This window comes from Strix aluco, chromosome 5, assembly GCF_031877795.1.
Source record: "Strix aluco isolate bStrAlu1 chromosome 5, bStrAlu1.hap1, whole genome shotgun sequence".
NCBI classification, from domain to species: Eukaryota; Metazoa; Chordata; class Aves; order Strigiformes; family Strigidae; genus Strix; species Strix aluco.
In genome coordinates, this window is record NC_133935.1 from 12732816 (window position 1) to 12745852 (window position 13037).

A 13037-nucleotide genomic window follows, 5' to 3' on the forward strand; every position below is an offset into this window, starting at 1 on the left:
GTACCTGCCATGGTTAAAGACAGTTTGAGTATAGTAAAAAAAATACATATATAGATCCTGTTGCCTGCTAAAGCATTTCTGACTTCCTTGGTTCTGTAATCCTGTGAATGGTGCTCTTTTCGAAGTAGTTGTGGTTTTTTGATGCACTGAACACATTAACCTCAGGGAGTTCTGCCTCATTCCTACATCTCCTCCTAGACACTACATATATTATGCATTCAAACCATCCAAACAACATCATTTTTCTCCTCAATTACTAAAGTAAGTGTTACTTAAAATGTACTTTAAAATAAGAAAGCTACTAATAGCAACATTACTGAGAACAGTCTATAAGCTACCAGTTCATAGCAGTGGCCCTGTGTTGTGAGTACATAAGCAAGGCAAGGTTTGTGTGGAAAGGAAATGCCTTACATCTGAACCCACTCTCCAAATATGTCAGTTGGTCTAGTAGCTATCACTTCTTACAAACCTCACTCACAGAGTAACTGTGGGATGTATAGCATGAAATGTCTTTCTGCTTTCTGTACAAACTGAACTTCAAGTGAAATCTTCTGAAGAAAATGGATCAACAGAACCAGTGCCTAAAATAATTCCATGTAGTTACAGCAAAGGTATGTTATACAATGTTTTAGCATTTTCCCAAAGTATCTCACTACTACCTCTTCTCTGAGCTGCTGCAAAAGCCTGGGGAGAAAGATCATTCAGGTACCATGTCCCATTTAATGCTTGGTTTCCCTCCTAAGGCTAGGGCAATTCAGCATCACTTGTGGTGCTTAGTTTTATGACAAGCACAGCTGTCCAGCAGCCTTCAGAACATGATCACCTCATTTTGGAGTAGCACACTGCACAGCTCACAGGTTTTTCTTCTCCCCCTCCCAGCGGACCAGGGCTGAACATGCCAGACTTAGAAGCAAAATGCTAACCTCATCTGAGCCACCCAGTTCTGACATCACTTTCAGGACAGTTGGCATGATAAATACATTCTTTGAATGCTCTCCTTCCATAGGCATAACTTGGTGGGAACACGGAGGTTAGGTGCCTCTCCAGGAGAAGCACTTTAACCCCGTGGGAAGAGCTCTGCTCAGTAACCATCACATGATGGAATTCAAAACAATTTCTATGAGTGCTGGTCGAGCACAGGAAAACCCTTACTGGGCCAGACCTGTAATGGATCTATTCAAAGATCTTTTGTAAAAAAGCAAAACCTCTGTAACTATCAATTAATAACCTAAGAATTAAGCGCATGATTTAGTATCTTTTTCAAATTAATACTAGCCTGAAAAAGCTGCCTAGTTAAACCACATTTCCACAGCCCAGATCCTATTTTAGGAGACTAGAGTGGCAATTTCTTGAGTTTTGTTGGCTTTCTGTTTTACTGGAACAAAAAGCCGACTTGCATCTTTATGACTTACCACCAAGGTGTATGATTCAAGGGTAAATGTTTCTTCCAAATAAATATCATGTTCTCCAAGTATGGGTGGAAACTTTACTCACACTCATTGCAATAAAACATTTCTTATGAGAAAGAAACTTTGGGGCAAAGCATCACAAACAAGCAGGCTCTTTTTATACTGTTCTTTTAGTTGACTTACATGTTCCAAAGTAGAGTATTTTTTCCAAGACCAAAGCAAATACAACAGGAGCAGTACAGATAAATAGATCTATTAAGCCAAACACAATTCTTCAAAAATTTGCAGTACTTATTCTAACGACTGAATATAATTGGCTTCAGAGAAATCAGACCTCAGTCTACACAGAGCAAACTGTCCTATTAGCTGGCTGTTAGGTGGAATACTATAAGCTCTGGCAATGACAGACTTTATTCACTGTCTTGATCACCAGCTATTTCTTCTGCAGGTAAAGACTTTAGTCATTGACCGCTGTAGAAACAAAGGCATTTAAAATTCCTGGTTGTATCAGAATGAGTAACAATAACATTCAGGTTTTACAGTTTCCGTCCTCATTAACTTTTGGCTTGACACAGCTAACATTACTTACCAGCAGTAAAAGCGTAATTTCAAGGGCTCCCAGGAGAAATACTTCTATACAAAAAAAAAAGTTTCTATAGAAACCAACACTCAGCATGACCGACTTCACCATACTCATTCTACTACTCAGGTTTCCATCATCAATCCAAAGCTACATCTAAACAAAACAAACAAGAAAAGGTTTGGTTGAATGTGTTAACTAATGAGCCACCACCACAATAGCACCATGACTTAAGCAGGTCATGACAAACCCTCTGGAGAAAGAATTGAACTTCACTAAATGTACACAAACCCAAGTTTGTAGGCACTTTACAAGGGGGTACTCTACTGCAAATGCAATAGAATATTGTTGATTTTTAAAAAAACAAAACCAACTTCAGTCTTCAGATACCAAGAAGGGTACCATGCCCATTCCCTGACTTTAGAAAGTCAATTATTTTGCTGTATTTGCTAGCCTTGAAATCTTTAAAACCCATTTCCCCATCCTCCCCAAATAGAAAAGCAGAAAACCAGAAACTTTGACTTTTAATGGAAATATGGCTCCAGCTGCTGAAGACTACCCAGTAGCATTTAAAGCAGCACTTCGAGATATTTCACATATTTTCCAGTGTATTATCCGACCTATTATCCACCAAACAGCAGTCACAGAGAAAAGCTCTGGAGCAAAGGCAGCACAAACAAAAGGACAGTAAAAGTAAAGGTGCTTATATATGTTGTTATATGGCTATGAAACTTGTATTTGTGGCCCACTGAAGCACTCTCAAGTCAATCACTTTAAGACCAAAACATTAGTATGAGAAGCAAGTTCAATGTGCCCAATCCAGATGAGTCTGTCTGAAGGAAATGTGTAGGTTGTAGCATTGTTTTTCAATCTCAGCGATCAAGACTTTTTCGAAATACATGGTTGCTCTGATAGACAAGCAGCTCTTTCAGATATTTGGCAAATCTCTGGCTAACCAGATTTAAAATCAATTTTAACACACTAATTGAAAAGATGTAAATGCATGTCAAAATACAGCAGGAACCGATTTCTGGACAGATACATATATTTAATCTTCATCCCCTGTACTTAAATAATGATTTTTCCTCATGACTTCTTACTCCACTTAAATTTGGTTTTGAAACAGCAGAGTTTCTGAAACAGAACAGTTTCTGTCCCCAAAATCTACAACACTACCATGTTTTAAACTTTAGGCCACATAACTTACTTGTCTGTTGGGGTTTTTTTTAAACTATTTCAATCTTATACTTAAGCAGTACATGGTTTGATGAGGGCAGCATTCTTGTTCTTTGTAAAGTACCTGGCGCAAGGAAGTCCTCATCCATGAACAGCTCTCCTAGTCATTACAGTCAACCATAAATTCTCTATAAACAAAAAGCCAGGCTAAGTAGTAACCTTGAGCAGAGGATGCTCGGATCAAACATCTTTTGCGACCTGATTCCTCAAATGCCATTGCTGCATCGTTTACCTAAGGCTCTCATAAAATGACCATCACTGGAATCTAAGCATCTGCCTATCACAGCACTGAAGCAGTTCAGTAGCAAGGAGCGCTACTTGCAGAAGAAAAAGCATTACATGAAGTTGGAGTGTAATACAGTAATGCTTCCGTTACCCCCAAGTAGAGTACCCACATGCAAACACTGTACTACCACATGGAGTCAAAACAAGGAGCACGGACAACTGTAAACCAGAAGATGACATGTGGTGGGAGAAATCAGCAGAGAAGTCATCCAGGATAAAAGCAAGTATAACAAAGCACATGGAAGTGTGACAGAGAAATCTCTTATTCCAGAAACTGCACATACTTAAATGGGGAAAAAAGAAAAAACGAAATCAAGAGATGAGTCAGTCATCAGTAGCATGAGACAAACCTGAAGAAAACCCCAAAAACCAAGAGCAAGAACATGAAGATACCATTTGACACCCTTCTTGCAGTTCTAGATCTGCTAACATAATGGATCACAAACACTTCCACATCCCTTTTATATTAGGATTCAAAAAGAATATATACATGTTCACAAAAAGCATTTAGTTGCCATATAATATGCTTGGATTAAAATGAGGTTTGCACTTAGAAAAAAAAAACCCAGTATGAGAATATTTCCTCCCACATTTCTCCAGAAGATTTCTTCTTCAAAATGTGACAACTAAAGGGCACAGAGATTGGACCTAAAAAAGCATTCTTCTCCTCAGGATATTCTGTACAGTTTTCTGTATTTACACTGAAGCAAATGAACAGAAGTCTAAAGAAATTAAACGCTTTAGAGTGCTAAAATCAAAACATAAGCAATACATTTTTTTAATTTCAGTATTTTAAAGTACAGAAAGTGGAAACTATGAATATCAAATACAAATTTAAACAAAGCCACTTGTCCTCCCCTAGAATAATCAATGTGAACTACTTATAGAAACTTACAAATTTAAAGTAAAATCGAAACAAAATAAATACTGTACATACACTTTCCCTGCCTGCAGGCAAAAGAGGATGGGAAATACTGTTATGAATTGAAAAAATGCTCTTAAAGCTGCAGCATCCCATTTCCCAGCCAAATACTTAACACAGTAGTGCGTTTCTGTAAAAAGGAAGACACACATACACCGACCCCTACTGAGCAGACAAGCTAATATTTTCAGAGACTTTAGAAGGAAAGATAGAAATTAGACTATGAGAGTAGAAAAAGGAGAGGAAAAGACAAACGGGCCAGCAAAACGTTACTACAAAACTAGTAAATATAGCCAAGAACTAGCCCCTTTTTTTTCTTTTTTTTCTTTTTCAAATTCCATGGTTTTTTTAAAAAAGATTCACCAAAGCATTGGCAGCAATAGACATTTCCCAGCAGAAGTGACAATACATATCAATATAATCTCTTAAAGTGATCCCTTTCATTCCCTTCCCACAGCACGAAACTCTTATGGCTTAATTTATATTAAAAGTAGAAAAAGACTTTTTTTCCCAAACAGAAATGCAGCCTATGAAGAACATGCATTTCCTTATCAGTGCTACTTATATTTCCCATCCACTGCATGTTTTACCACTCATACGCTCCCACAAAAAGGGTTACTAGGGTGTTTTTTGTTGGGTTTTTTGTTTTTTTGGAAAAATGGATGTTGCAGCTTTTAATCTTGTTTAACCACAAACAGTAAGGCCCTTGGTTCCATTTATATTTCTTCTGTGAAAGAGTAGCTCTGGGCTCATTCAACCCCAGAGCTACAAACAGCTTTTAATGGTCTGGAAGTATTACATGAATGAAACTCTGGAAAGACACTAGATTTGGGGGTCATGGTGGGAGTGTGAAGGGATGGGTGGGCATGTGGAGCCTAAACAGGGCACTAGTTATAGGCTTGTAGTACCAGGTCATTCTAGCTTCGGTTCTGCTTAAGTCTCCACAATTACCAAAAAGGGGGTAACAAGATCCACATCAGCTCTGACTCTGAAACCCTGCAAAAATTTTCAACATTTACAAGTTCATGGCCTTGTGAATGAAGATAGCTTATGCCATACAGCAAAGCCTAGGGAAAGCTGAAGCTTCTAAAATGTGATCATGACACTGTGCTCTCTTATATCTCTACTAAAGGTAACACAAGCACTTCAACCACTAAAAAACCAAAACCCCCCAAAACCCCCATGTAATCAGAAAGCAACAATTTTAACTCTCAACATCTAACCCTTTCAAAATTGTCTTTAAGAATGGATTCATGTAGAATATTATAGGTTGCATAGGTAATCTACCTCAGAGGTCAACAAAGGCTACCTTGTAGCCAGGGTTTATTAGCAAGTATAGTAGGAGAAGAAAAGGGAAAGTTGCTGGAAGAGTCTTTGATATAGTTTCTAGGTGGTCTTTCCATTTTCATGTTCGTTTCTTTTTTTTCAATTGCAGGAACGTGAGAACTTAAGAGAATGGGAAAACCCCTACAATATTTCATTTCCTATTTTTCCGTCTACAAAAAAAAAAGTTTTATGCCAAATCCAAGTTCTCTGACTTTTCAGAAAAGATTATCCTTGAAAACGAGTTACCATAGCAGGCTTAATTCTCTTTGTTGTCCAGTCAGTGTTCCCTACTCCCTCCCTCTTCCACCCAAAGTGAGACAGCAAGGAAAAAAATAGGGCTTTTTCTCTCCACTACAACAACACGAGGTTCAGGCCATCTACAGAAAGATTGGTGCAGCAGTGTTTTCATCTAGAACACAACAAAAATATCCCTACACACAAGTACACAAAACAAGTGAGGTCACCACATCCTCTTCATGAGCTACCAGAAGACTTTTCCCCCTTTTTTTCTTTTTTTTTTTCCTTTTTTTTTTTTTTTTAAATACTGCTCATTATGGCATTTTTTTTTTTTTTTAAAGTACTTGTTCTGAGGTGGAACATCAGAACTAACTTCTGCTGGAAGCATGGATATCTGAAGAAAATGGGAATGAACCTCTGCCTGTTGACAGCCTGTGAAGAAACTATTACATAAATTCATGACAGTGGAGAGCCACTTTGAAAATAAAGGTAGAAAGTAGAGTAAAGAAAGAATAAAACCAAGAAGAAATAATATATATGGGTCCAGCCACATCTGTGTTCCAATAGTAATATACAGATAAATAATGCAGATGGTCAGAAAAGAGACTTTGTATAAGCCAGTCACATGTACAAGACAGCATACTTCCTATTTTAAAATTCCTTACTCCAGATTCTATTCTGGCATACTTCTATTTCAGATAAGTGTTCTCAAAAATCTGCCTTTAAGGAGGGAAAGCTCATTCTTCATTCTGCTCTGAATCCAATTGCTGCTCTAAACCCGAATTTTCTATTCTTAAAAAATTAAAGAAGAAAACAGTTTGGTTCAATATGCTAAAGCTAAAAGAGTTTCCAAAGCCTGGCATGCATTAATCCATTTGCTCAAACTTAAGCACAGAGAATACTTATATGGGTATATAATTTTAACTAATATTGACAACATAGTTTATTTCTTTGACTTACTTTGGTGAGAACATATTAGAAGATAGATAAAATATTCTCTTTTAACTATTTCCATCTGGAAAACATAGCACCTGAGAACAGCAAGTACTTAGAGTCACTTTCAGCACCTGTAGAGTACCTCTTAGCTTATCTTCTGCTTTTTAGAAATCCTTTGTTACCTCCATTCCCAATACACAAGGTTGATAGCTTGCATTAAATTAAAAAAAAAATTAAAAAGACTGAAAACATGCTTCTGTGAAACCATATTTAGCAAACAAAGGATAAAAAAAATCACCCATACGCACACACACAAAACTATAAAGTTAAGTCAATATAATATAAAAGCAGGGCTGAAAAAAACACTCCCAAGTTGTAATTTTCAAGCTCCAGAGGAAGTAAAGCCATGAAAGCTACCTGACTTATTTGCAGTTGCATTATGTTTTGATGTTTCTCAATTCAGAAAAAGAGTAACATAGCACTAAATAGTCTTGACCCTGCAACAGTCAAAAACACCTGACATCAGAACTCTTTCCATAAATTTGTAAAGGCATTCATAATCTAGCCTAGATCTCTGCACAAATATTCTGGAAAGTTCAACTGAATTTGTTTTTAAATCATAACAAGAGATAGTTCCAGTATAGAATATGGAGAAAGGAAAAACTGGTATGGAAAGTCAAATCAATTCAATTACTTGGATAGCTATGCCTGAGTATTTTTACTCTTAGCAACCAAAAAAACCCTCAAACAACAAACAATATTGTTGTCACTAGCATATTAATGTTTGCAGTTTGGCTGGACCCTGCAAAATGCCCTTTTTCCAGAATCAAGTAAAAGTATTCCCCTTTCCGCCTTCGTCCCCACCCCTCAGAAGTTAAATATTTAATTTTATATTACAGAAAAATACAAATTTAAAATCAAAATTATTTACAATAATTCAGAATCAGCATTTGCTACCAGCTCTGTAGGAAGCCTGACACAAATGATCATTCTGATACCAGTAAGCTACTTAATGCTTATATATGCACCAGTTAAGACTTTTAATTGGCTGTCTCACCCAGCTTTGAAAGCAACATACATTCTACTGCCTTCCTGACTCCTCAGTAAAATGTGTTTAAGTACAACAGTAATATTTTAATGCTTCTTCCATGCTACGTTAAGTAATACGCCAAATCTTAAAACGGCAATGTATATCTTATGAGTTATTTCAGAGTAATTGTTCTGACAAAACATTTATCTTAACTGATGTCCCCGTTCCTCCAGAAAGATATATTACGTTTCCCTCCTTTGTACCAACTCTTAAATAACCTGTACAAATACAATTACAGGGAACCTTTTTACAGAAGAAAATCATCACAGACAGATCATCAGGAGGAAAAGTATGCAGTCCAATTTGGAGGAAAGGGGTGCAGTTTAAAACAAGTTAGCTACTGGACTGACACAAGAAGATTCTTCTGTCTTTACAAGTCTCTTCTAGTCCATCAAATAAATAAAACTGTATTAAAGAGGACAGGTCAAAAAAATAATCAAGCTGGCAGAGAATATGCAACTTGCAAGTCAACAGAAGCCCAGCCAATAGCTTACAAAAAGCAGGAAAAAAAAAATAAGATTCCATATGCCTTAATTTAAAAAATAATTAATAATGCATCTCACCCCTATTTAAGACTATAACCTGAATATCAAATTTAAGAGTCCAGACTAATCACAATTAATGTGGCTCTCCACTGCACCAAACATACATTATCAAAACAATTAAAAACTTTCACATTCTTAAATCTAAATTAATAACCCCCACAAAAAAGTCTTCCAAATAAATAGGTTTTTTAAATGAATTTAAAACTTGTCAAAATCTATAAGAAATAAATTATTGATAAACCACCTTCATCATCTTCCCCTCATTAATTAGCTCAGAAACTACCAGCAACAAATGATATTCAAGCCCTGATGAGAGACTATTTCTCACAGTCCATGTCTCTCTGAAGATTTCCCCATTCCCGTATGGTTATTGCTGAGCAGGTGTGGCACAGTGAAAATGCAGCATTGGGTTGGTTTTTTTTTTTTTTCCTTTTTTTTTTTCTTTTCTTTCTCGTTTTTGTTCATCAGGCAGTGTTTTATATGGTACATGCAAGTCTGCTTCAAGCAGAGGAATAACAGCAGCTCCAGGCTCTGTTGACCTCAATACTGGTCTGTGTAGGAAAGACAGCAGTAGTAGAAGTAGCAGCTACATTAAACAAAGAAGCGTGCATGGCCATTCCGATTCAGCTTCAAGATCTTCCCAAGTCGCTGTTTAGCAGTTGCCATTCCTTTCTTTGGACGTTTGCCTGAAAAAATGAAATCAAGTACTTCAATCGGGAATTTCAGAATAAATTTTTATCATCACAGAACAAAGATGAAACCCAGCTTTCAAGCTGGAGCAGGCAAAATTTTCACCTGAATCCATTTCAAAAAAACCCAAAAAACCCCCAAACTTTTCATTTATCTGTTTGAGAGCAAACAAACAGGGGATCAGAACTGCAAAAAAACAAGAATTGTTTTTCCTAAACTCTGGCTAGAATTATCATAAAGTGATTATATTATTTACCAATGTCTCCAGTCTAGGGAAGTGCAGTGGGTGTGGTAGGGAAGAACCTATACTGAACTTCCTGAATTTTGCTCAAGCTACTCACTTGAGTAAATTACAGAAAATAAACTAGAAACTAAAAACTAAATAGTATGATCAGACTATTTTTTGAAGTGTCACAGCTTTTAAATCCTCACTTTGACAAAAAAATCTGATTCAGGCCAGTGTTTCAGAGCATAGTTGTGGTTCTGTTCCCTGTAATCAATGTGTAACAGATACGCCTGAAGAGGTGTAATGGTAACAGAAAGTTTCATCTGGCCACACACCCAGTTAGAAGATCCCTCTTAATTCTGCCTCCACACATTCTGTGCCAAAATCTGACTGTCCAAATCATACTTATTTTTCCTCAAGCTCTAAGTCTGTCCCTTTTTTCAGTTTTTGCATCTAACAGTTCTTTTTGATGTTTACAAGCTCCTTTTCCTAGTCTTTTTTTTTTTTCTTCCCCTCACTCTGGCAAGAGGACAGAGATAAACATTACCTTTTGTTGCCTGGTTGCTGATAGGGGGTGGATTTGATGCTGGCCTCTTTGTTGGATGAAGTGGTACAGACAAGGATGTTTCACCATACAGCCTGTCAGGGCTAAGGCTGCCATCACTCAGCCGACATTCTCCTTGAATTAGACTGGAGTCTCGTGTATACTTGCCATGCTGAAAACTCAAGCTGTTGTTGTGGACTATACTTCTGTTTTCCTGAACCTTATGATTGGCTTCTGATGCACCCTCTTTCTTGTTATATTTTTGAGTTTTACTTGTATCCTAGTATGGAAATGAGGAGAAGAAAAGAAGTGTAAGTTAATACCTCCTGGCTACAAGTTCACTCCAGTTTTTCTAATTATACTACTGTATCTTTGAAAAAGGTATTTCAGTTCCACCAGCGTCTGACCACTTTACGATTCCATGATTTCTTTTAGTATAGATACTTCCATCTATACAGCAAGCCATACCACAGCCATTGACTACTTAAACAGGCAGTTTGTTTTCAATATTCAGCTGATGAGAGAACAAACGCTAAATTGGGAATTATTTAGTTAGATATTCTTACCAAAAAAACCATCAAAGCATGCAGTTAAAATACAGCTATTAAATAGCACTGTTATTTTGCAACTTTAATTGTTCTATTTAACTGTTTAATTGTTCTAATACTTCCAGTATAGACAAGTTTCAAAATACTGAAGTTCAGAGTGTAAGACACACAACCTTTCATTTTATATATACCTTGCTGGATTCCACCTGGACAGCAGAAAGCAAAAATATTCCTACCTGCTGGCTGCTGAAAGGTTGTATCAGTTTGGCAGTACCAATTTCCTAAGCAAGTAGCTTTACTATAAATACTACCAACATGTTCTGATGCTCTAGTTGGGAATAACAATGAATAAATAATACAGTGCTTTCCTAGTTAGACTGAACGTAAATTCACACCTTTTTAATAAAGTATTTTTTATTTTTCAAGATACTGCCCTGAGCATCTTAATACTAGCCACTATGACAGAATAGAGTTTGAAAGGAAAAAAACCAAAACACCAACAATGAAAAAATGTAAGTGTAATACAGAGTTACCAGAACCACAAGTATTTATTATCAGATATGCAGTGTGGAAAGACTTGTCCACCATGCTTTCTTTACTTACAACTTCATGATCTGTTTTTCCTATAAAAATGTGTTCAAACTGTTTAAAGTATTCTTTTACCTGAGGGGTAATCCTCGAAGCTTCACTCAGGTGTCTAGCCCATGCTGAAGTCCCCAAGTCTCCTTCCTCTTCCTTCACAGACCTACCTAAAGAGGAGTTCAACAAGCTTAAGTTTTAAAATCACTAACTAGGAATACAAAGTTAATTATACATTTGAATGACTTTAATATTAAAACAAGAAAAAAAACACTACAGAAAATATTTCCTAGATATGAAATAAAAGTCGTCAGAGCTGCCTGGTTCTACACACCAAATTGGGAAAACAATCTCACAGTATAAATACACCTAATTAAAGATCCATATGCCACAGTAAGAAGGTCAGACAAATATAATCGTTCAAACTTTGAAAGTACTGACGTTGAAGACAGCTTACTTTTTTGTTACGCTACAGTCGTCTACCATGGCTTTGTATCATGAGGAGTTGATAGAAAGGTGGACCCTTAATTTTCAGGTATTATTGACTGTATTGTTTCTAAGCACTGATGTGCTATTCAGGTACAACATATGGCAGGTCTATGCTGATAGGCCTACAGAAGAAGTGTCCACATCGAAAACACATACTGGGAGGGGACATAGCCAGGACAGTTGACCTGAATTAGCCAAAGGAATATTCACAGAATTGTCTAGGTTGGAAAAGACCTTGAAGATCATTTAGTCCAACCATCAACCCAACATTAACAGTTCCCAACGACACCATATCCCTCAGCGCTAAGTTGACCCTACTCCTAAACACCTCCAGGGATGGGGACTCCACCACCTCCCTGGGCAGCCCATTCCAATACCTAACAACCCGTTCTGTAAAGAAATGCTTCCTAATATCCAGTCTAAACCTTCCCTGCTGCAATTTGAGGCCATTCCCTCTTGTCCTATCGCTTGTTACTTGGTTAAAGAGACTCATCCCCATCTCTCTGCAACCTCCTTTCAGGTAGCTGTAGAGGGCGATGAGGTCTCCCCTCAGCCTCCTCTTCTCCAGACTAAACACCCCCAGTTCCCTCAGCCGCTCCTCGTACGACCTGTGCTCCAGACCCTGCACCAGCTTTGTTGCCCTTCTCTGGACACGCTCGAGTAATTCAATGTCCTTTTTGTAGTGAGGGGCCCAAAACTGAACCCAGTAATCGAGGTGTGGCCTCACCAGGGCCGAGTACAGGGGTAAGATCACTTCCCTGTCCCTGCTGGCCATGCTATTGCTGATACAAGCCAGGATATCACTGGCCTTCTTGGCCCCCTGGGCACACTGCTGGCTCATGTTCAGCCGGCTGTCAATCAGCACCCCCAGGTCCCTCTCTGACTGGCAGCTCTCCAGCCACTCCTCCCCAAGCCTGTAGCGCTGCTGGGGGTTGTTGTGGTCCAAGTGCAGCACCCGGCATTTGGCCTTATTGAAGCTCCTACAGTTGACCTTAGCCCATCGCTCCAGCCTGTCCAGATCTCTGCAGAGCCTCCCTACCCTCGAGCAGATCAACACTCCCACCCAACTTGGTGTCATCTGCAAACTTACTGAGGGTGCACTCGATCCCCTCGTCTAGATCATCAATAAAGATGTTAAACAGGACTGGCCCCAAAACAGAGCCCTGGGGGACACCACTCGTGACCGGCCGCCAACCGGATTTAACTCCGTTCACCACAACTCTTTGGGCCCGGCCATCCAGCCAGTTTTTTACCCAGCGAAGCGTGTGCCCATCCAAGCCATGAGCAGCCAGTTTTGCCAGGAGAATGCTGTGGGAAATGGTGTCAAAGGCCTTACTAAAGTCAAGGTAGACAACATCCACAGCCTTTCCCTCATCCAATAAGTAGGTCGCCCTG

General features: G+C 38.3%; 1 protein-coding gene across 2 annotated transcripts in view; it reads right to left on the minus strand.

The window, feature by feature from the left end:
- Positions 1–1561: 1561 nt before the first annotated feature.
- Positions 1562–13037, minus strand: part of KDM7A (lysine demethylase 7A) — a 74106-nt gene continuing 62630 nt past the window's right edge. For both annotated transcript variants that reach the window (XM_074825980.1, XM_074825979.1), the window contains exons 18-20: positions 11238–11319; positions 10030–10306; positions 1562–9252 (exon numbers count right to left, since the gene is read on the minus strand). In XM_074825980.1, the coding sequence (XP_074682081.1) occupies positions 9158–9252; positions 10030–10306; positions 11238–11319 (454 nt within the window). In that variant the 3' untranslated portion in view covers positions 1562–9157. The remainder of the gene's footprint in view (positions 9253–10029; positions 10307–11237; positions 11320–13037) is intronic.